General features: G+C 35.2%; 1 protein-coding gene across 1 annotated transcript; it reads left to right on the top strand.

Moving 5' to 3' along the window:
- Nucleotides 1-618: 618 nt before the first annotated feature.
- LOC136040868 (uncharacterized) lies at nt 619-17,585 on the top strand. Its single transcript, XM_065725254.1, has 4 exons — nt 619-962; nt 5,733-5,878; nt 13,735-13,891; nt 17,346-17,585. The coding sequence occupies exons 1-4, from the start codon at nt 634-636 to the stop codon at nt 17,470-17,472; spliced, it is 759 nt and encodes a 252-aa protein (XP_065581326.1). The 5' UTR covers nt 619-633; the 3' UTR covers nt 17,473-17,585.
- The last annotated feature ends 7,540 nt before the right edge of the window (nt 17,586-25,125 follow it).

Below are 25,125 nucleotides of genomic sequence, written 5' to 3'. Positions count from 1 at the left end.
CCACAGGCGTCATTTTGTTAAAATCCTGTAGGGGGGGGGGACAAAGTTACACTAAAGAAAACTGACCCCTTTCTGCGGATGCATGAATTGTGCAGGTTTATCTTAGTTTTGACAATATTTGTGAAGAAACTAAATTTCAGCTGGGGGTAAACATTAGGCTGTGGGGGGGGACTAGGGTCTGGAGGCAGTTGCCCCCTACTCCATAGCAAATTACGCCCCCGCTTTTTCCAGGGGTATTTTTCCCTTTATGTGAGGGATCCTGTTCCCTCACACTATAAAAATGTAAAAAAAAATGTGCCCGCTGCGGACTTCATAGAAATTTAACATGAGCCACAGATGGGGAAACGCAGATATAGCTTGTACAGCGTTCGTAACTAACAAAATATATAATCAGAAATAGAAGCTGTTCAAATCGTATAGACTTCGATAATCAGCGCAATGGAAATACTTTTTTCATCTAAAGAAGATAACATACCTTTCCAATGACTTTCAATGAGTTTAATCTACCTGCTTGATGACGCAAGAAAATCCCAAGCCCAAAGAATTTTGCACATATTGGACTCGGATTTGACCTACTTGTTAACATCGCCCTAAAGCTAGAAAACTGAAGGCTGCTGCCCGACAGAGGATTATATGCAACCGATAGTAACTTCTCCACTAGCTCAGTTGACTTTTAAACACCACAATCTCAACGCAGTGTACAAAATGAAAGTGCTCATAATTTGCGCCCTAGCAGTTGGGGCTGTGATAAGTGCCCCCATGAATGAAGTCCAGACGGGATCCCATTTGGCTGTAAGAGGCCAACAGCCTAGCCAAGTAGCACCAGTAGATCGTCAGATTGCTAGACAGGGCTTTGCTGGTCAGGATAGCTACTTAGCAGCTCTTGAATATTCTCATAATTCAGCTTCTATTCAAGGAGTTGATGACGAGTCGTTGCTTAACCGTATTCGTGGATTTTTCAGGTGAGCAGGCTGTACATATTCGGAGACGATTGTGTCTACTTCCATCCTATCTTATTCCCTTGTCTTCATAAGCTCTATTTGATTAATAACGCCGATAATCTTAAGATTCCTTAAGAGTTACATTCTTGTGCATGGCCTCTTTAGAAATAAACTGTATAATAACAAACGAATGTGTCATTCGTTTCCCCACCCAAAGCTTTTTCAAATGTAGCCTAATGATCACCACAATGATAAAGAGCCCTACCAATGGGGCCGGCTATAACCCTAGGCTGTATACAAAACTCTTAAAAGAAAACTGTAATAACAAAATTCTTGCTGAAATATATGATAATATGCAGAAAATTTTATATTAATTAGATTTCCAGGGTGGCTTCCACTTTGATTCATGATTTGCTCACCATATTTTCTTATTATCTGAAATAATATAAAATTTCCCCGTTGTTGAATTCTGCATGTTTCTGTATTTCAAATTTTAGTGCCTCTCAACTTCATAAATGGTAACGCAGTTCAAAAATTCAAGAATTTTCTCGAGCTTTCTCAATACTTTTTGCATTTTTGAACGACAGGGTTATTTGTGAAATTTAAGTTTTTTGTAACCCTCCTCTAGTAATGGATTGTTTCGGCCTTCGCCCTCTTCTGTCCATATTCTTACACGACGCTTCCAGCTTACGAATTAAAGGGCAATATGCTCACAATACAACAGTCCTTTTTACGTGAATCAATAGAACACAACCTATATTTGTGTTAGCTTTCTCTGAATTTGCCGCCGTGACAGTATGATGTTTTTTTCGCGAAAAGAAAAACACATAGGAGCCCTACTGCTCTTTCGCCTTCCTCGTTAGTAGATAGCATGTATTCCTCATGGATTGACTGGCCCCTAGTTCAGTTTTTAAAATTTATTAGTCCTGATTTTTACCTTGGAAAAGGTTTCTGGTTAGTTAAATTTTCGTACTCTCCTATTATGGTCCGTTCAAACTTTAACACACAAGGCCAGGCTAATATACAAAAGTTTTTCAATTAGGTTTTCCTTGGTACAACATGATTTGGAACTGACTTTTAGTTTTATTTTCCCTTGGCTGTAAAATGCAAATTTCATCTTATGCATCAAAACACAAAGTTAGTTAAAAGAAGGATTGGATTAGGCCTACCTAATTGGTTTACCGTCCTTATTTTTAATCCTTGCCCCTCCGTCTAAGTAAAGACAAACAAAAATGTAAGACAAATCGGTTAGACAAACCGTCTAAGCTAGACAAACAAAATGTATACAGTTTTTGTTGTTTTGTGTATTATTTTTTTTTTCAAATTAGTATTATTTCGAACTGTCAAATGATTATGGATGATAAATAAGTACAAACAATAATATAAACGAACAGGACCACCAAACTTTTGTATACAGCCTAGGACTTTATCTGACCTCAGTAGGGAGGACTAGGGCGCAATTGCTACGGTATCAGGTATTATATAGATATTAGACAGAAAATCATTCAAAATGTATACTACTATGTTTCTGGGATGTATATGAGCTAAATATTATACGCTTCCAGCCCCCTCCTCCTATTAATCGAGCTGAATATTATTCTGCCATTTTAATTGAACCTCAGTCACCTTCTCTCCTCTAGTACCTGGATACAGCCCTAGTTTAAACAGTGTTTGTTGATTTTGTTGTTGTTTCAAGCATCTAATGGTAGACATGTGTCAAACATGATAATCAGGGCATAATACAATGGTTAACTGCATAGGTTCAAACAGGTCTGACTTAGGGGGGGGGGGAGGATGAAAATATTTTCCATGAGGTGAGGTATTAAGACCAGTCTACAAGGGGCAGGTTCCTTCCATTACCCCACCTGTATGCTGGCATGGTTATTTGTATTTTAAATGTTGAGGATTAAGGTGAGGGTATTCTCGATTCACCACTTTCTACCTGTTTTTATCATTCTCATACATTTGACAGTTTGACAATGTTATATACCAAAGCCGATAAAACTATGTAGAAAAATTAAAGAAACTGGTGCAATTAAAGAAAGGACTTCCTGTTTACAGATCTTTAAAACTTTAAAAGTAAAATTACGTATATCCAATATTGTTTATGTTTTCCTCAAATAGCTTATGAACTAGTACTCGTATTTCTTTTTAATTAGTTTTTTTTTAATCATAATAGTTTATATTTTGTCCAGAATTTTCACACCCTCTATTTCACCACAAAGACAGTACAGTCAATATTGTGTCCACTTCTTTTACTTAAATAGCTTATGAACTGGTATTATTGCTTTTAATTCTTTTTTAAATATAGTAATTGGCGTTCTAATCATGAATCATTGTTGAAATCTTTATTGTTTTATTTTATAAGTTTATTGTTTTTGCTTGTAGCAAGATCAGAAAATGAAAGTAACCTATATTTTAGAAATCAATCCGGAAATTCAGGTATCGCTTGACCCTGGTAAAATATGTTGCCAGGAATATTAAATAGGAAATCCTGGCATGTGGATACTGACTCGTAATTGAGGGAAAAAGTTTTAATATTACTCTGTCTCTAAGATAGTTACGTCTCACTGGCAATGTATCATGTCAATTAATTGATTGTGTCAAGTCTTCAATGTCCTATTAAGTTCCTTTAGTTCGTCTTAACTTCTGAGTTAGAACCTATTCGCCATTTTGGTTTTTGAGGCACATGCTGAATATTTGTTGAGGTTCCCCTGGCGTTTACAGTCATGTCCTTCTAAGAAGGAATAATATCTACATTTTCACTTAGTCTGTTCCATGTCAATGTTCCGTGTCAATCGAAAGATATTCCATCATAAGTATTTCAATGAACTAATTGTAAAGGTTTGTTAAAAACAGTAGAAATAGTATTTCCTAACTGTACGTAATAGTATTTTCTAACTCTAAATGGTATAAAACTATTGCTTTACTTTGAAACATGTAAATAAGCATACACTAAACCAATGCTCGCTTTACATAGCTGCGTGTTTTCTTATGCAAACCAGCTAATGCGTTAAGCACAGGTTGAAAAAAGATTCTGTTATACCGAAAAATCTGTTATATCCTTTAAAATATAAAAAGTATAAATAGAAACATGGGCTCTTAGAGAACAGGTACGCTCAAAAGATTCTTTTTCTTCTTCTTTTTTGGGCGGGGGGAGAGGGGGGGTAATACTGAAATATTGTTTCAATGGTTGACATATTGCAACGTAGTTGATGTACTAACTGGGAGTGAAGGTGTTCCCCCTAACAGGGGGAAGGTGTGGCAAAGGTCGTACAAAATGATACTTGTTACATGAGGATATAGCCGTATGAACTTAGTACCTAAATACTCGTTTTTGTGTCAGAATAGATAGATAGATAGATATGTGTATTTTAAAGCCAAATTTAAAGCAAAATATAGTGGGATGATCCTAGGGTAGATCCACTTACATACCAATCAGGTAAAGCACGTCCTTTTTGCGGATTGATAAAGCTGATGCTCCAAATGTACAATTTCAAGAAATCTTAACAATTTTGCTAAGAAGATATCAACAAAGAAAATAACCCTTTTTTATTCAATTGCAAGAAATATTAGTTCCTATTACCAAGGCCATATCCAGAAAAAGGGCTACCAGGTTTAATCTCCCCACCGAAATTTTTGTATGAGTTAAAGAAACGGAGCAAAAATACATATAAAACAAATTTTTGATGTATTTTTAAAGTTTTTCTTGTAAGACTTCCGGATAAAAATCCTTCCCCCTCCCAAACAAAAAATCCTGGATACGCCCATGCCTATTACAAAAATTTCTTACAAATCATATAATTTTTTACATGATCAGTAGATTAATCCTAAATTAATTTCTCTTCCGAAATTTTTTTTCAATTTTCCTTATACTAAATAAATGAAGATTTTCCTTATCCTAACAAATGACGACCTTGATATGGAGAGAAAAAGTAATTGCTTTCAATCTTACGTACCTCGCCAATAGTTTTACTATATTGGCAGAATTGTGTCAGTTTAGTATGCTCAACTGGAAAGTCTATTTTGATTTTAACGAAGTACTTTGCAAAATTGTGTGCAAAGTGATACAAAAGGGCAAACAACCAAATATTGGTTGAATTATTTGTATTTATTTTGGGATCAGATTTTCACTCTAAATTGATTTACAAAATAGATTTGTCTGACAGTTCTTCAGTTAACTGGGTCCGAAGGACGCTCATTGGATCTGAACGTTCTGACCTCGAGAAGAAAAATGCGAAATTGTTTTTGCTCCTGAAGAAAATTGTTTTTTTTTTTTTGTATTTGTCCCCTTTTTTGCGTCCTTGCAGGCAAAAGTACAACTGGGAAATTTTCCAGAATGAAAGGCAATTACTGCCAGGAATTTTAACAGGAGTATTTCTCATTTATCTCTTATAAATTATTTTTTGAATGTCGCGGTTGCGGGGAAAGACAACTCCTTCTTGCGGCAAACTATGGCCTAAGGCAACAAAATATTTTTCCTCTCTACGTCGGCCGTCTCTCTTCTCTTCTGTGACGTATATCTGACTCTGCTGCCGCCACATTGCATAGAAATTTATTAGGGAATTCTATTTCATTTTCTTGTCAAGTAGGAAAAAAAATAGATAAAATGAAATACAAATGACTTATCATTTAGGTATTACATTTTTAATTTTTTCGTATGATAGCTAATTCTCCCGACTTTTTTCTTTTCAAACATCCTAGCACCGTTGATTCTTCTTTTTTCCCTCCAAAGATGTTGCCTATTTTCGCGTTAATTATGTTTCTAATTGGCTATTTTTGCTTTTATAGCCCAGGCAGTGCTCGGTTTTCACGAGGTGCTGTTGCTGCAAGTGCTGCCTCAGCAGTTGCCGCAGTTGCCGCAATCGCAGCAGTCTTCCCATTTGCCGCCGGTAGAAGAAGGAGGAGGAGATCTATTGACGGTGAAGAAATTGATGGTAAGCAATGCATTCCAAGTATACCATTAAAAAAAAGTTCAATTTTCGCTAAAGATTTCTCAAGTAAACACCTTTTTCTGTAAAAGTTCAACTTTACATAGTAAAAAAAAATACTTTAATAATTTTACATTTTTTTTTATAAAAGAAAATTACAAAATGAACGACACTATATATTAATTTTTCTTTCCATCCTGAACTTATTTTTTCCTTCTTTTGTTGTACGGCTCTTTCGTTCAGCTCCTTAATAAGGGTTGGGGTGTCTTATCCCCCCTAGATTGGAGGTAATTAAAAATTATGTATAAGAATAAGTTTTCTGAAACTAAAGAGCAATATTAAAACTTAAAACGAACAGCGATTATTCCGTATATAATAAAAAAAACCGTACATGATAAATAACGTACATATGAGAAATAGCTTTTGAATGAGCTCTCAAGCATCTCTCTATGTTTTAGTAACCCGCTAGGCCTGGAAAAAAGGAGAAAAAAAAGACCGTTTTAACGTTTTTCAACTTTTATTTATTATGGGCTGTGGTTCGCTCTTTATTATATTGCAGCCAATGCTTCAATCATGACAAAGGGATCTTTGCGAATTCTTCCGATAAACTAGCTAACATCTGTGAAATTTAAATTTTTATGAAAACCAAGTGGATATAAGCAATAGCTTTTAATTGAGCCATTAAACATCTATCTACTATGGTGTGGTAGCCTGCTAACGTTGCAGTAGCTCACTGGTGAGCAGACGATTTATGAAAGTTATTAAGTGGGCTGGGGGCAGGCGGAAGGGGCTCTTGTAAACCTCCAGTTAAGAGTTCTGGAACATAACTATTACAATAGTACTTGTCTTGTACTTCCAAGCTTTTCCACTTAAGAAGTGGCACCAAAAGTGTTGTTTTCAGGGCTATATCGCACTTACGAAGGGTAGAATTGATAAAAAGCACGTAGATATGAGCAATAGCTTTCAAATGGAGCCATCAATAATAAATCTTACAAGCAATAAAAACGGCACCAAAAGTGCCGTTTTTATTGCCATTTGGAACTTGAAGATGATATAATTTATAGGAAGAAGATAGATGTGATGAATATCTTTAATATGAGCTATAAAAAATCTTTGCACGATGTTCTGGTAGCCTGCTAGTGCTAGCCCTTGAGAAATGGCACAAAAAGTGCCACTTTAGTGCCATATGGCACTTTCAGGTAGTAGAATTGATAAAGAGCACGTAGATATGAGAAATAGCTTTTGAATGAGCCATAGGCATCTTTCTATCATGTTCTGGTAACCCGCTAGGCCCGCTGAAAAAAAAAAAAAAAAAAAAAAAAAAAAAAAAAAAAAAAAAAAAAAAAAAACGGGAGACATATCAGTGCCACCGATTTTCCTTGTTGTTTAAGAAGAGGGACTGTAATTTCTCTACACAAGGTTTTCGACCATGCTAATACCAATGGTACACTTTTCATTTTGATCTGACGCCATTTTCGAGGGGTTTGAGGGTTTTTTTTCAAAAGAATCATAAATTTCTTCTCGCAATAAACTTTTACTTTTTAGACAAACCTAAATAATAGTTACCATTCATGAGTCAGTGTCAGATAGCAATTTTTTTCACTTGGCAGTTTTTTTCAAAACATGTTTGTTAAATTTTTGTTACTATGGGCTGTTGTTCGCTCTTTACTAGGTTGCCGCTGCCGCTGCAACCACGATTTACAACCAGTTTGAGGATTGACGAAGAAAAGTGTGAGAAAGACTTTGCAAAAAGAAACTATTGTCTGAATTAAAATATTTTCTAGCATATAAAAATTAACTTCCGAATCGGCTTCCTATGGCTTTTTTAAGCTGTAATAGTTTTGAATATTGCATTTAACTTCCAGGTTTTGATTTCCAAATTTGAAATTTTCTGCCCAGGATTAGGACTCCCAAACAAATTAATTTGTTTGATAATTTCACTAAAAAATGTTAACCGCAAACCTCTCGGGGTTACGAAACCATAAATGTTTGTCATCGTTGCAACAAAAAAGTATTGATTGTGAATATTAATTAATAACATCACAAATACCAAGTTATTCAGAAAATATTTTGAAAATTTTATTATCGAGATAATACTATTATCAAGAAAATTCTCGTAAATAGTATTTTCAATAAGCATTTCAACTGTTTTAAAATCATAAAATTCGGGAACATGGACTATGTTTGCCAATTTTCCTTGAGACAATAAATTTGACAGCACATCACTGAATTCCAAAATTAACAGGAATTCAGATTTGGACGTAATTTCAAAGGTAAAATAATATGGCCCCTGTCTTATCATCATGAAAGCATTTTTGGTCATCTATTTATTTACTTATTAGTTGATGATTAATTTAAAAAAGTTTTTTCATCTGAAAGTAAGGAGTAACATTACAACTTAAAACGAACAGAAATTACTTCTTTTACAGGGCACGCCCTGTCGTCAATACCTCGCTCTTTACGCTTAAAGTTTCTTTAGCACTTTCAAAAGAGCTATTTATTCTAATTAAACGGCCTTTGTGTTTTTAGCGTAAAGAGCGAGATATTGACGAGGGGTGCAACCCCTCATATACGGAATAATTTCTGTTCGGTTTGAGTAACATAAATTTTTGCGTATACGAGGGGGTTCGCCCAACAGTCAATACCTCGATCTTTATGCTAAAATAAAAAAGGCCTTTAATGATCGTTACCATAAACATGCTTGAAACAAGCGACGGGGAAAATTGACAAACAAACCGAGTGTTGGTTTTCCCTGTAATGTATCAATATTTTCCGAAAAAGATGTGCATATTTTGTTTATTTCACATATTACTATAATCAGTCAAAATGGCTTTTAAAAATCTAAATAGTATTCATGATTACTTTAGTTTTCCCCAATTGGAGGTAATTTAATTATTATTTTTAAATGTTTTCCTTTTTAACGTGCAAAAACTCCGTTTGGTTGTTTGGCTTCAAATTTTGATTTGGTTCTTGAGTCGCTCCATGGCTCATCTTTTTCAAGAAAAGACGTCATTTTTCGGATTACTATAGCCAAATGAAATCTGAGTTATTTTTGTTATTTTGAGGAGTTTCCCGAATTTTAGGTAATTTAGTTATCATTTTTAAATGTTTTTCTTTTCAACATGCAAACTTAAGGCTCAGTTTGGTTATTTGGCTTCAAATTTTAATTTGGTTCTTGAGTCGCTCTATGGCTCATCTTTTCCAAGAAGAGGCGCCATTTTTCGGATTACTGCCAAATGAAATCTGGGTTTTTTTAAGCACGTTACCAAAATTATTTTAATCTTTTGGGTCAAAGTTTAAGGAACTAGAATGTCTCAACGTTTAGATATTGTCAGCGTTTTCCTCCTGTTCTTCGCTTTTGAGCATGGTATACTGTTAGCCTCGGAACATACTTTCGTAGATTCATTTATAAAAACATGAATTTTAGTTTTAGAGTTTCCAAACTGTTAAAACAAAATTAAAATTGTAAGATAAACTGACTTGGTAATTAAAATCATTTCAGGATCAGACGTGTTGACTACATTTGGTAAATATTTTTTTTTTTTTTAAATGAGCTTTTTACTCGCGTAATTGATTAACTCAGGAAAAGAGCAACGAATCTGAGTTAATACAAATCGCGTGTTTTTAGTAATACAGCTAGTAGCGTCAATCTGGAGCAGGGGCAGATCTAAAGCAAAATATGGGGGGAATTTGACAAAGATACCAATAAGCAAAATCTCGATGGGAGGGCAATGTGATAAGTGTGCCAATAATCGATCAAATTGAAAAATTTATTCAGAAAATAGTGAAAAACAGAAAAAAAAGGAATGAGGGTGCCAGAAATAATCACTGGAGGGACCAGGTCCCTCCCTCATCTCCCTGGATCCGCCAGTTGTCGGGAAGGGTATATATTCCCTCCCCCTAATCTCTGTGAATTGACGCCACTGAACGTAGCAACAAAAATACGAAGGTTTTTTGCGCTTGCTTACATGATAATATATTGTCTATTTTGTATGTTACAGATGTGTTCTCGTTTTGTGGAACTTGTATCACAAACAAAACATGTGGCGTGTAAAAATAAGTTATGACCAGTCGCTCGCCAAAGATCTCTATCACTTCCATATATTGAGTCCGCGACCGCACTTTAATGTGTATACTGTCTTTTCTGCCAATAAGAACCAAAGATCCTCATAGTCAATGAATGAGAACATTCTTGCTTGGCCCGACTCTTGGTTGCATCCAGGGTTGCATCCAAGGTATCCAGGGTGATACCCGTTCTATTCCTCCATCTCCCCAAGTATTTGTCCGAGTCGTAAGAAAGTGACAAAAATGCTTATTAACCAATTTTCGATGCGTTCTGTTATTTTTACCCCCCCCCCGAACAAAAATCCTGGATACACCCTTGTCTAGTTGAATAGGAAATACTTCATTGAGTTTTTCAAGCTATTAAGAAAAAATAACTTCGAAGACCACACTGCCTTTCCATGACGAAAGTAAAACAGTTCAAAATAGGGATGAAACCTTTTTATTGACAGTGAATAGATATAAAATTATTTAACTGGATATTTCGAACACATACAGTGTTCGTCATCAGCAGTAAAACTAAAAAAAAAAGAAAAAAAAAAAGAGCTTAATAAAAAATTAATAAAAAAATTTATTAAGAAAAACTTGTATACTATGCTTGTTTTGACTATTCCTTGATTGCACGACTGCAAATTTCCCAGTTGAGGAAGGTCCCTTCAGAAGTGAAAGGTTCCCTACTGAGCACCAAACAGGGTTGCAGTAGTCTTGACCATGTCAAGAATATGTAGCAACCATAACACCGACAGCTCATCTAGTCCCCTAAACGTTGAAATTCACTTGAGCTTTTGGGCTTCTCAATCGAGCTTCAATATAAATTATTCTTGGTTCGATACTAAAAGTTCTTTTTTTATTTTTGGGATACTATTAATAAATTTTATTGTGAATCTCTACGGATTAGTGTAACATAAGTAAAGAATACTCAATTCTGAGAATAGGCAAAATTCGGAGTTCATCGTTTTATTTTGCAAATGACTCAGTTAGCCTTTCAAAATATGGAATTCGAGTCAAAGATTCAGAGTCAGTCTTGTGCAAACTCTTAACTCGTGAGACCCATTTTCCCACACAAACAGCTTACATCGTAATGCATAATTTCACATTAGTTTTGGTGACGAGCATCTTTAGCGGAGTGAAAAGTCGAAAACCCGGATATTATGAAAGAATGCTGATAATAACATCAGGTGCAAAACTTATAACACTTTCTCTCTGCATTAATAAACAACAGATTTCGGAAACATGTTTTATTTCATTTTCAGTTGATACTTTTAACATATGCGTAATTTCAAAAGCTATTTTTGTTTGGCATCAATTAAATAAGTATATAAAAAAGCTGAGAAGTACGAGTCAATGGGGTGATCAAAGAACAGGACATGTTTGTATTTTGAAATGAAGGGTAGCAAGATGATGGCAAAAGATAACGTACATAATTCCTGGTTTGCTTGAACTTTATCCGGTACATATCGGTTATATAAATAGACACTATAGAATTTCGATCGCGGTTGATGCGGACATGACACAAGAAGCTGGTCAAGTAACTTCTTTATACCACACAATTAGCTTTGGTTTGGTTGCAAAATAAATTGTAGCTATATTTTATTTAAGTACTTAGTTTGTGTTTTGGTTTGCTTTGGTTTATGTAAACAAATTTGGGCTATATATTTGCACATTAGGGGGGTGGGGGTAAAGCATAGCATATATCAAATACAGCAATGGTTAATTTATGCATTTAATATATGCTATGCTTTGCCCCCCCCCCTAATGTGTAAATATATAGCCCAAATTTGTTTCTAAACTATTATATATTCATCATATTTTGTTTCATTTCATTAGCATTAATTGAAATTCACTTCCCGAGTGTCTATTATATAACCTATAAGTACCCTTTATCCTGTGGAGGGCCGTAGAAGACGAAAATACTCAATAAGCCTTGTGGTATTTTCAGAAATTTATTTCAAGGACGGTAAGGATGTGTCTTAAGTTTACTCCTCCAGGGTGTAGGCTTGTCTACAGGTGCTTTCACTTTATCTGAAACTCTCAAAACTTGATTTGTAATATAATTGTGTTGAATATTGAAGGTATTGTATATCAAATTGGATAGTAGAGAGGTGTGGTATGTTGACACCTGCAGGCATTTATTTTTCCTGCGAAGGGGAGTGACGAACAAAAAGTATTCCGGAAAGGGAGGGCCTAGAGACTTGCCAAGAAAGTACCTGTTCCCTTAACGTTACAAAATTCAAAATTTGTATACTTTTAACATTTTTGGGTAGAGGAAAGGGCACATGAACGCCTGAACCCCCCTTCAACACTGGAAGCCTATGTAACCTGGCTATCACAGTATAAATACATATACAGTAGTGTAATTCAATTCCATGCATTGTTTTTTTTGTAAGGAATAATTGGGTTATCGGAAACGCGCATGGAGGTTGAGTCAAGGAGGATTTCTCGGTCCCTGTTTGTCCCATAAATTGTTAATGGCAAGATAGGAGCTCGCCTTACTGCTTGTATATTTGTGCTGTAGTGTCCGTTCTTCCCCAAATGCAATGGTTAGAGTCAAGGCAATATAAAAACAGCAAAAAGACTAGACACATAGACCACTAGCCATTAGGAAACACTGCGGTATAATGACGGTTGATCCCTGTTGTTTAATTTTCAAAATTGTTCCTCTTTCGCTGTTGTTTCATTAAAGTCACGCGTTCCACGCACATGTTGGCTAACAAAAAAATATTGTTAATTTAATTTTTATAGGATATATATATATAATATCTATAAAAAGTATTTACTATAATTGTTGGTTTGAGTGCAAATATATACCTATAGGTTAAACACTTTTTCTATGGTTTATATTCACTTTGCCATCCTAGTAAAACGACAAAAACAACTACAACATTTTGGTGCGTCTAGTAATTTTGTTATTGGGAAGTTTTACGGCTTGCGGCTAATATTATACATACATAGATTACCAACAGTGGCTGCAAGTGTAAACAAGTAGATCACCTTTAGTAGTAGATCAAGTAGAAGACTTTTCAAGCAGACCAAGTCTATGTTATAAAATTAGTGCAAATTTAACAAAAATGAGCTCATTTCTGGCTCAACTTCAAAGCACTAAGCCTGGGATAGGCAAATTTCAGAATTTCTTGGCGGTGGCTAGTGTTTTCAGGAACGGAGTAAAGTTCTTGAGTGCATTTGACAAGATTAATTGCAAAATAGCATATATAGCAAGTTTTTGGTAGCAAAACTTTTTTGGTACTAATCTTCAATGAAAATCCTCATCGTAGTATGAGTCACTCGTGTAAAGACCATGCAAAGACCTTAGCTCATCGTAGTTAAGAGTCATTCAAGTGCTTTAACGCAAAACCTCAAAAAACGATAAAAAGTAGGCGTGATTAAACTTGCTTCTGAAAAGCTTTATAGTCTAAAATACATGCCCATTTTCAGATATTTTCAAGTTTTTAAGCTTAATATCCATGAGAAGACATCTTTATTTAGCTCAAGTTTACAGATGGAACTGAAAATGGAGATATTATTTACTGAAAACAAAAAATGAAAATTGTCACCCCACTCTACTGCTAGGAGTGTAAAGAAATAACTTGGTCAGGCTTGAAAACTACAAAATTTATTTGGAAACATAAAATTTAATATTCGTAAGGGATAGCAGGAATTCTGACTGCAAAAATAAGACAAAATTTTATACGAATTGCCAACCATTTCAGTGGTATTCAATAAGAACCGATGTACATTTATTTTGTAAAATCAGTTTTTACTGTTTGCCTCATTTTTATTTATTTTGTTTCTGTTTTTTACAGAAGAAATCGAAGCTTCTGTCAGTCCCATGGGAATGCTCGCTCAGAGAGCTCAGGAGATTTACGCAGAAGTAAAACAATCTGATGACTGTATCGAGCGTATTGCCTGTGAGCTTGGTGCTTACTCTAAAGGCTTTTCTTACAAGGATTCACTATTCAGGTAGGCACATATTCTTTCCAATTATTGAAAAAAGTAAATAATTTGCTGAAAAGATAATAAGATTGGGTGGGTAGGTAGGTAGGTAAGTATGCATTTATTTCAACCAAAAAATTATATAAATTATACTACAATCAACATTAGCCTGCTCAATTATTATTATGCTGCTCTATCTATTTTATGTTTAATTAAAATATACCTGCATCGTAGTTTATTTCCCGAAAGAGTAAGCTAATTTAACCGAATGCGAGAGAAAAAACTGGTTTACTCAGATCAAAGAAAGCAAACTTCTTGAGTGTGTTCTGGATTACAGGCTAGTAAAAATTTAGCTCAAAAGCATTGCATGCTTTGGCATCAATCTGAGCGCTCCTCTCGTGAGAACCAGACTTTTTTTTTCTAAAATCACCGTTCCCACACCTCCGAGAAGGGTTGTTTGCAGGTCATACCTTCCTGTAAAGAGTTTTGGCTGGAGCCTTTGATCAGCTTTATTTGCTTCCAATAACATTTTAATATCTTGAATCTCCTGTGGAGAAAATCAACAAAATATCTTTTGTAATAAAAGGGACTAAAAAGAAAAAGTATTATTCTACGAATAGGTTGACCCATGTTAAATCTGTTATTATTGCCCTGTCAAACTTTAAATAACTGAACAAGAGAGAGTATAGGTTCATAATTCCGTGATTCTTTATGTATAATATGATTTACTGATACTGCTTCAGAATTAATCTCCTGAGTATACGTGGAGAAAAGAAAATGAAACAAAAAAGCCGAATCAAGTCATTTATTTACGTTCCCAGGAAGTAGGATCCTATCAGTAAGTCAGTTCAGACAAGGCTTGATAAATACTGGGTTTGGGTGTTGTCCTCTCTTCGTGCCTAGTAAAATCTTAGGAAGGAAAGAACTTAAAATATCAACAGGAATCTTGTTCTCTATAACATGTAGAGCTAGTTCAACTGTGTCTAATTTTGGATTGTAGTAATTAAACATGCGAACTTCTTGTTAGATTTGATTAGTTCTGCCTTAAATCTACCCCAAGATTGTTTAATTAATCAAAGAACTTGAACATAATGATAACCCAGAACTCAGTCCTTTTCCGTGAGTCACTAACTTTAAAAAAAAAGATGATTCGTTTGAATTGAAAAAAAAAAACATAGTAAATTTCCAATTGCTATCGTAGTTGAAAATCCGTTCTATGCAGAACTCCAACCGAATAACATATCCCGCAAATTCTTCTACTCCTACTCTACAAAAAAAAAACACAATCCTCACAAGACTCTTCCCAGAAAATGTCAAATCGCACAAAATTCAACACAGCAAAACTCATTCCAAGAAAACTTTGACCCCCCCTCTGGAATCGCTGAAAGACAAGGATGCAAGCGACGGTGTCAGCTCTGTTAAAGACAAGTTATGACGACGATAATGGTGACGACCATGACAGCATTCTTCTCTCCTCAGACCCCTGAGCCTAGGAGAATAAAACTTGATGTCCATGAGATCACGGCCTACAGTTGAGAAAACAAAGGTGCAACTTAGGGTTTGAATCTGGCTGATTTTAAAGCATGTACACACACAGGGAAATTAAAGGGATTTGCAGAGTATCTTTCCCTGAGAAAACCTGGCAAATTTTAGCCAAAAACAATTTTTTTTATGGTTTTGCCCACTTTCCTTTGAAAAGTCTTCTGAGACAAATGCCTAGTTTATTCTGAGGCCTGAAGTATTCCAAAAAGAAAGGAGTTGAAATACGAAATTTATGTCTATTTTTATAAGACTTGGGGTGTATTGTGCAATTTCATTGGAGGACTTGCCCAACCTCACCTTATCCCTGTGCCTTTAATTTAAAATTACCGTGAGTCAAAAGCTCAAAATGCACCTTGTTTTCTCGAGTATAAAAATATGATGGTGTCAAAAATAGAAAACTAGCAATGATAAATTTTATTTTATTAGGTAAAAAGGGTCGAGGGGTGCTAGTTACACGGCCCCAGACCCATTAAGACTCAAAAGACATTCTCACCGTCTTCGTTATTACCATCTTCAATTCTTTGTGCTACCGACGTCTTTGCCGTAAACGTCACGATAATAAAAAAATCTCACTGCCTTAAATGACAGTGAATTATTTACCCCATAGTCTTCTTCTAGCCTTCTCAAAATCAGCGTACGTAGCTTTGTGTATTTGTGATCTGTCATTTCGTCAAGTTTTGTCCGTCTCAATTTTGCAAGGAAATTGAACTTTGTGGAGAGATTTTGCTTAGTCGAGTTTTGATTGGGATGGTTTTGTATTTTCCCACTAAAACCAATAGATATGGAAAGTTTTTTTGTTGGTATAAATCTTATTAATTTGATAAATATAATTGATATAAATTTAATTTTAGAATCAGTCCGTTTTCTAGCTAGTTCAAAAACAGAGCAGCTGGCTATCTAAGCGCTTATTAGATTGTCTTTTCCGTTATGTTTCGAGAGGCAACTTGCCTAGCTTTTTTTTGCCAAAACCCGCCCTTGAACTTTGAATTTCTCATTTCATTACAAGCCCACACAAGGCCTAATTTTCTTATGACACACAAATTAAGCGATTCCTTGCGGTCAACAAAAAGAAGCACATCTTAAAAAATTGACTAAACTACAAAAACTGGTTTCTTGTTAAAAATAACGGACTCAAATATCGGCACTTTGCCTACTCGGTCATTGAGGCGACGCATAGGTTGTTTGTTGACTTTTTAATTTTTTTTTCTTCTTGCGTTTTCTAACCGACTTTTCAACCTTACCAATTGTGTAATAGGATACCATCTACAGAAACGAGTGTGACTTCAAAATCTCGTCCTTATTTAGTCATCAGTAAGTCGTAGATTTTCGTGCGCTATGTAAAGTTGCTTTGTAACAAAAATAACTTTTATACGTGCATCCAAAGCACGTTATCGCTCCCCTTCTTCTAGTTACAATGAACAGTACCAACATCAATATCAATATCAGTACCATCTCTAAATGATGAAATAAATAAATTACTTACTTATACTGTATAATTACTGTATAATAAATTACTACAGTCATAAATTACTGCACATAAATAAATTAGCCTACTGTATAGTTTTACGTCTTCTTCACAATTTCTCTTTTTCAGTGTACAAGGTATACAAGCAATTTTTTTCACAAAAACGGCAAACTTAATTATCAAAAATGGTGGCAAAAGTGGAGTTACATCGTGGTAATTGATATGGTTTACTCCGCTTTAAATTTGGTACTATTTTCTCAGGTTTTTGACGGCGAAATTGTTTTTAGTCACTTTTTGGCTGTAACCCTTAATTTTAAGGAATGTCCATTTGGACTTACCAATTGAACAGTCAATGAAATGGTTTTATACTAGAGTTTAAAATTTTTTATATAAAATTGAAATAGTTAATTTAGGTTCAGGGCGACACTTTTATTTTATTTACCCATGAAATGACGTTAAAATCTATTCTTACAGGGTTGCCAGTGTATTTGCATCTGATTCATACAGAAAGTATTTGAACCGCTTGTCCGCCGCCTCTGAACGCGAAGACGAAGTTGATCATTGCCGAACACGCCTCAAGTGCAAAGCAATCGGAATATAGTTTGAATTGCCCATTCGCGGTGAGAGTGAAGTTTCATGTGTGATTTTGTGCGAAGTTTTTGTTGATAATATTATTCTGTCTATTTATAATTAATAAATATTTCTTTTGTTTAAGATATTATTTTAATTTTTCGCCTTCATAAGTAAAACTACAAATAAAAAACATTGACTTTGCCATGTAAATGCATGCACGGACCCTTTTCAAAAGGGAGGGGTGGGAGTAAATTCCAAAAACTGCAAGAAAAAGATATTTATACAAAAAAATAGGGCAAAATCAAAAATTAATTTTAGAATTTTAAAGGCCCATGTCTTCAAGCCCTCCTATGGCATACATGCTTGGTGTTATGTAGTACTGACCACCCAAGGTTCATTTAGATTTAGTCCTGACTTTTTGGATTACTAGTGCCCGAAAATTTTCCATAAGTGGGCATTCTTGCAGTTATTTTTTGATGGGAGGTGCTTTTTGACTAGAAAATGTGACATCTTTAAATATTGCATTTTATTTTTTTGCTCTTCCAGAGAAGAATCAAAAGGGTCTTCAGATTTACTTTGAGTATTTTTCACCCTTTGGTTTAGCCAAAAATGTAAATATATGGCATTTATGAACAAATAAAAATTGACCTTTTATGTTATTTATGAACGTTTTGATTCACAAATACGTGATTGAAACAGGAAACATTAGTCCAACGGCGTTTAAAGAGGGCTTCTAAACCTTTTTTTTTTAAACTATAATTCAAAACCAAAAAAAGGAAAGCTTAAGAAATTTGGAAATTTCATAGCTTGTAAAAAAAAACCGCTAATAACAAAGCTTATTGATCTTGAGCTCAAAATCAGTATCACTTGCTGTGCGGACAAAAGCAATTAGATTTAAAAAGTAGAAAAACCCTATCTCGTATGCTAGCATGCTATGTGAACCAAATCTAACTTCAGATTTTCCACCTTTCCTGGGTGGCATAATTATGCTGCTGCAACTAGACTACGGTACGTCACTTCTAGCCACATACAAATCGTTGGCACATGCTATTTCGCCTTTTGGCTTTCTTTCAAAGTTATGGAAAAGCGCAGATATTGTAGCTTTAAGCTCCTCCGTGTCTGTGTTTGTTTTTTCCCCTGCGAGTGAAATATTTATATCCAACTTTTTTTTATGTCACAAGGAAATAGGAATAGTAATTAGAGTTTCAACCCCTAAGAAAAAACTGTTGTAAAGAATTAATTATCCATAAAGCAATCTTCATCAAAGAATTGAAGAAAAAAAAACCTTTTCCTATCTTAAGTGTGAAAAATCTCTGGACTGGCCTAGCATTTGTCCGTATTTCAGGTGCTACACTGAAATGATGATGCCTGGGTTCAGAGCAATTGATGAATACTAGGTACCGTAGTCAAATATCTGATGCCAGAGAAACCCATGCCCTTGTAAAATCACCAAGTTTCTTTGTGAGAATCGTTTTGCTGTGGGTAAAGTCATTTTAGAAGTGACCACTTCAACGGAATAATGTACCAGGAGTATCTGGAAATCATCTCGGATAACTTCCTAAAGCAAATGATCATTCTACGCTATCGTCTCTTAAGGCAAAGTTGAGCCTTTAACTTCTCTGACTCATATAACCTGCCTTGCCAATGTCTCTTATAAAATTAATATACAGCTGTTTGAAAGAGCACAGAGGAAGGCCAAAAAATGCAAGTTTGGATTCGGTGAGAAACCATACAGCAAAATCTCTTACTTTCTGATTAAAATGCGGTGACATGATTAGTATAAAAATATTTTTGCCAAGCCAGGAATAAGCTTTTCACAAAGGTTACCAATCAAAGACATTATGTCTCCATTCTAAGAAGTTTCAACAGTTATGATTTTTTTGCCAAGGGTGATTACTGAGCAGTGCTTCCTCCTCTGCAGTATTTCAAAGTAGGCCACTTCGTCTTGAAATGTTAATTCACTAAATTCTTAGACCTGCCTTAATGCTTTGTTTCTGCTTCAAATTTAGATTTTTACTAAATTTTAACCATCTTTTTTCTTGCGAAATTTAGGGATTTTCGTTAGAGAAAGAGAGATTTTGGATGTAAGGCTGGTTTCCACGCAAAATTTGAAACAGAATAACAAGCGGGGAAAGACACGTCAATGTGGGTAAATAATTCAAATTGTCAGGTTTGTGTTTGGCAGTGTCTTTGAAAAGCAACTAAAACTGAGTGATAGCACCTCAGAACATGATACTGGAATTTCTTTTCAGTGGAGAACACTATGATAATCTTTGGTGCCATTGGTGCCCACGAAAAGACGCTTTTTACTGACGGAATTTGATTTCTGGAACTGGGTGCTGTCTATCAAGACGTCAAATCGAGAGCCAAAGCTCGCTAAAGCTTCTCGAGTAATTTGCATTATTTTCGGACTTTTCTGCTCGAACGTCGCCGTGGACAGACTTTTTAGTGTTCTCGAAACCGCTAACTTTTGCATCGACAATTTCTTTCAAGCATGAAATAAATCTTACAGGCCATCCTGGAAAGTTCTTCTCAAATTCCCATCCTGGAGTTTAACAGCATCATGATTTCCCGGAAGGCATTTACTAAATTTCAGATTAACTCTGCACTATATTAAACGATGATATTTACTTTTGACATCTATTACAGCACTCCTATACATCGTAGTGTCTTGTATCGATCCCGCCAGTCTTTTATTTACAATAACACAATCAATAAGGTTGGTCGTCCTATCTTTATCTCAGTACCATGATAATTCATAGGCCATTTTGTAACCTAGTACCATATTTTTTAACTAGATTGTTATGGCTATAAAATTGCAGCCTCCTGTAATCGGTACCAATGTTCTTTCCAACATCAAATTTACTAGACTAGAACACCTTATTTACCTGTTTCCACCAACTTGGGCTTCGAAATTGCCTAAAAATACAATATCTCTTTACATTTAAAGGTTTTTGCCTTTACAAGCCCATTTGGGCTTTCCTGCAGTCAATGTGTGTGATTTATAGTAATTTTGTTTAATAAATTATTTGTGAACTTAAGAAAAAAAAACTCTCCATCTGAAATCCTGTCTATTTGTTCCTGCAACTTATGTAAAATCTATCTGTTGTTTCTGCATCTATAGGCTCTATAACTACCGTAAAATCCATCTATCGGTTCTGTAACTACCGTAAAATCCATTTATCGTATCTGCAACTATCTCCATAAGTCGGTTCTGCATGGGCACATACCACTGCGACTAATACCTTCAAGTTTTTGGTCATAGAATGGCCAACAAGATCTCTATTATTTCTTTCCAAACTAAGCAAGATTTAGAAGCTTCCTTATTCATCGTGACCCCTAAGCCCCAGGAGAGCAGCTCCAGAATTTTTATTGGGGGGCAAGAGGGGTCTATATCTGGATAGTCAAGGAGCATGGGTTATATAATACTTTTCTCTCCAATTTTTTTGGATGGGGCAATTTCCCCCCTTGCCCCTCCCACTGAAACGGGACCCCTGCCAATCCCTGTCTATGTACCCCATCATTCTTACCTGAATAATTAAATCTTATATTACCTACTTTCATGTTTCCTAGCCCTGGGATATGGTTTTTTGAAACTCTTAACACGTCCAGTTCAAAACGCCTGAATTTGCCAGACAAAAGGTCAATAATGATAGTTTTTTTTTTTAATGTTATAATGTTTCAAGTTGCAAATTTCATACTATTCAAATGATTGAAATTGTTCCGGCCTCAAGAAAAGTGATGGGTCCCATCAGTGCAGATTACAGACTAATGCTTCTTCTCAAATCTTCACGAAGCGATTTAGAACCAGATAGCAAGAAGTCCCCGGCACATTCAGTTGAATGGACGCTTTGTGCAAACCTAGGTCTATCTGGGTCATAGTATGGAAATCCACACTTGATGATGCTCTTCTATCAGTAATAGTTGACAATTGACATCCTATACAATAATAAATACCATAGACGGTCCATAATAGATAACATAGGTAGGAAAAGGTTATTCAGTCCGGGAAAAGCCCATCGAAGCAACAAAACCCTCAAAAACTATCTATGAACCAAAAGCACTGGAACTTACAATTTTGCAACCGAATGAGCGCCTCCCAAGTTTTTACGAACATCCCGTCAGAAGTGGCCTGAGAAACAAAAACTGAAGTCGTTGAACAAAAAAAAAAAAGAAACTGAAAAATTAAACAAAACATTTCTATTCAAGACCCTCTAAGCCCTTTAGAATAAAATTAACTGTTACTTTGTGTCTAGGAGAGGTTGATTTAAGGATTACCAGTGGCAGCTCATATTTTCACTAGTAAACAAATTTCCTCCTAAATTCCTCAGTTCATTGCATCTTTAAAGATAACGTCCCATACACCCCCCCCCCAAAAAAAAAACATATAGCAGGCATGTTCGCAGTCTATTTGTATAATTAGAATGCCTTCTATTGTTTACTAGTGATAGAGAGTTGGCACGCACCTTAATTCAAGTTCTAATGTACTTGAATGGCAATTTTAACATGAAATAATATTCTCCGCCAGAAATTTCTTTAATACTTCTGAAGAAGCTATAGGCAACACTGAAACGCTGATTTTTAAAACCAAAAAGATCCTCATCTGAGGCATTGAGAGAGTCATTGTCTTATTCGAAATACAAGAAGACGAGCAATTTTTATGAGGATCAACAAGACAAATTTTAAAACTGTGCATAGAATAAAACTGTACCATCACTGGGTCCCTGAAACATAATAATTCATTTTTTGGGGGGATACAAACTCCTTAGATTTCGAAAACAGATATTCAGGTGGATTTGAAGGCAAGAATATATTTTGTGAAAAGGAGTAATAAAGCAACGATTTTTAACCCTTTTTGCAGCCAGATGAAATATTGCCGCATGAGCAAGGGAATCAGAAACTCGACGGAAATCAAGACCTGCAAGAACTAGGGGAGAACCAGGAGCATTGGCTTCAATGAGTAAATCAGCAGTGGAAGACAAGGCCTTGGGACACCTGAAAAAGCACTGGGAGGAAAAATGAAAATTTCTAGCTGCGTCCAAGCTTACTTTGCCACTTGCAATACCAACTTTAAAGCCGAATTGGACGTATATTGCATATTTTTTTAAAGTCTTGTAAGGATTTTCAGCCTCTAAGATAAGTAACAATATCATAATTCGAAGAGCTGGAGCAATTGTCCCCCCCCCCAATACATTTGAAAAAACATTTTTGGGGTATTTCCGTTTAAAATTTTCATTTTTTCATTGTAAATTTGTAATTTACATTGTAAAAAAGAAAATAACCCCATCCTAGATTTTGTAAAGTACATTTTACCCCCTTCCCCCTAAATTTTCGTAGATTGACCCCAAGAGCTAAAGCTGACCAGCTGGTCCTTCAAAATACTAAATCCCTCAAACCAGCAGCTTTGAAGTGAAAAGTTGGCTTGTTGCTCCTTGTTTCAATTTAGAGCGTACAATGATTTTCAATCTATATGATTCAGGTAACAGATGGCGCATTGGCGCCTTCCTCTAATCATAAAAATGTTGTATCTGCGTAAGCGGAGGCATAGACTGGACCTTATACCATTAGCTCCCATCGTCAACTCTTCCTCAGAAAATTAGGGAATCTTTTATTTCACAAGGGCAAAAACTTTGCAAAACACATCAACAATTTGTTTATATGAATTTCTTTATGTTTTTATGAGTCAGGTAAGAATATCGGAAAGAAACTCAAGCACAGAACTCCCCCTTACCCCAGGGAATGGCCTTGTAACTGTTTCACATTCTCATCCAGTAATGTAAGCTGTTTAACGCAAGAATGGAAAGTGGTAAAGGTAATTGGTCAGCAGATAAAACTCAGTTGTTTTTTTCTCGAAACTTCACTAAAACTGTGCGATAGGATTTAGCTAACGTCAGGCTACTATTTGTCGTCCATCTTGCTTACTCTCAGATCTGCTAAGAACCAGAATTTGGATTTCTTTACTTTGAATAAAAGAAAAATACAATCGCTTTTAACTAGATTTTTTTGGTTAATCTGAAGTAAAGTTAGCCGAAATCTGATTGGTGACAGATGCGATCCTGGCTCCAGCGATAGCTGTAACCTAGGAAAGATTAACCCGCGGCCCATAGTAGCAAAAATTCTAGAAACCCGTTTTGAGAAAAAAAAACCTCTTGTAAAAAAAAATCCCCACCTGTAGTCTATTCGGGCATGGTAACTAGTTCTGATTCATTTCAATAGGAAAACTTTATTTTGAAACAATTTCATGGTATTTTCAAAACAGAGCCTAAAACTCCTCTAAAATGGCGTTGGGCCAAAATGAAAAGCACCCTGTTGGGACCATCATGATCGAAAAACTGTCTACTGATGAAGCAAAGATCCTCCCCCCACATTGAACAATACAAAGAAACATTTTTTTGCATGGGTATCACTGATTTGTTTTCATTTTTATCTTGTTTTTTTTTCTTGTTGCCACTAGAGGGGCACTGGAACATCATGAAGAGCTGTTTGACGGCTTATTTGGTAGCTAGTCTTAAAAACTAGTTGTATTTTAAATTTTACTTTTTTTCTTCTTCCATCGCCTTAATATTTTTCACTAAAAAATCATCTAATGATTAATAGAACTAGCAGGTTACTGCAACATCAAAGACAGCTGCTTAAAGTCTCATTTAGAAGCTAATTTTTCTGTAAACTGCTTTTACAAATTCATCTTGATAACACCGTCATAAAATGCCATATGCAACCAAAAATAGCGCTTTTTGGTGCTGTATCTGAAATGAAAGGGCTAGGAAGCATGAAAAATTACCATCATAATCTCCATGGTCGAAAATTTTTAGCCCAAGTTTTACAATCCTTCCTGAATCACACCCTTTTGAAAGTTACATAATTCATGGGCTGACCAGTAGAAGCAGAAGGCTACTGCAAAATCGTAGACTACAGCGAGGTGTTTAAAGGCTCATTTTAAAGCTATTGATATTCACTTGGTCTATATAATTCCATCTCGATTACTCCATAGTAAAGTGCCATGCGGCACCAAAAATGGTTTTTTGTGTGCAATTTCTGGAGTAGAAATGCTGAGAAGCATGCAAAGGGTATCATACAAATCTATATGGCTGGAAACTAGTTGGTAGTTGGCAATGTATCTTTCTCAGCCCCTTTAGCAACTTTGTAAGCAACAATATCTTTATCTTTAATTTTTCAAACATACCGGTGACAATATACTTCTTGAAATCTTTATTTGACAAAATTTCAGATTTTCAGGGGAAAGTTCAATAGGACTTCTTTAGTTTCGTTGCCTTGAAACAAAAACCTCTATGCAAGGTTTATTCTGTATATTTATAATATATTTAAAACAAATAAAATCAATTAAGACGAAGTTTTTCAAAAAGAAGTAAAGAGCAAAGATAAAACTTAAAACGAATAAGAATCCTTGTTTTCAGTTTTAACGTAACGCATATCTAAAATATCACTTCAGATACAATTTGCTGAATTTTAAAAAACTAATGCTTTGCTAAAAACTAATCTTACTTGAGGTGTTGAAAGAATTAAAATTATATGCTAAAATATACATATTTCATAGCTAGCAAAGCACTAATTAAAGCGTTACAAATTATTCTTCTATTTTCTGCATCGTATTTAAGGATAGTTTTGCTCCAAATCGTGTTTTATTGCGTCAATTTCGCGATTTTTTAGCAACGCGCTAATT

Source organism: Artemia franciscana, chromosome 21 (genome assembly GCF_032884065.1).
Source record: "Artemia franciscana chromosome 21, ASM3288406v1, whole genome shotgun sequence".
Classification (NCBI taxonomy): Eukaryota; Metazoa; Arthropoda; class Branchiopoda; order Anostraca; family Artemiidae; genus Artemia; species Artemia franciscana.
This window is presented reverse-complemented; position numbering and strand designations above follow the sequence as displayed.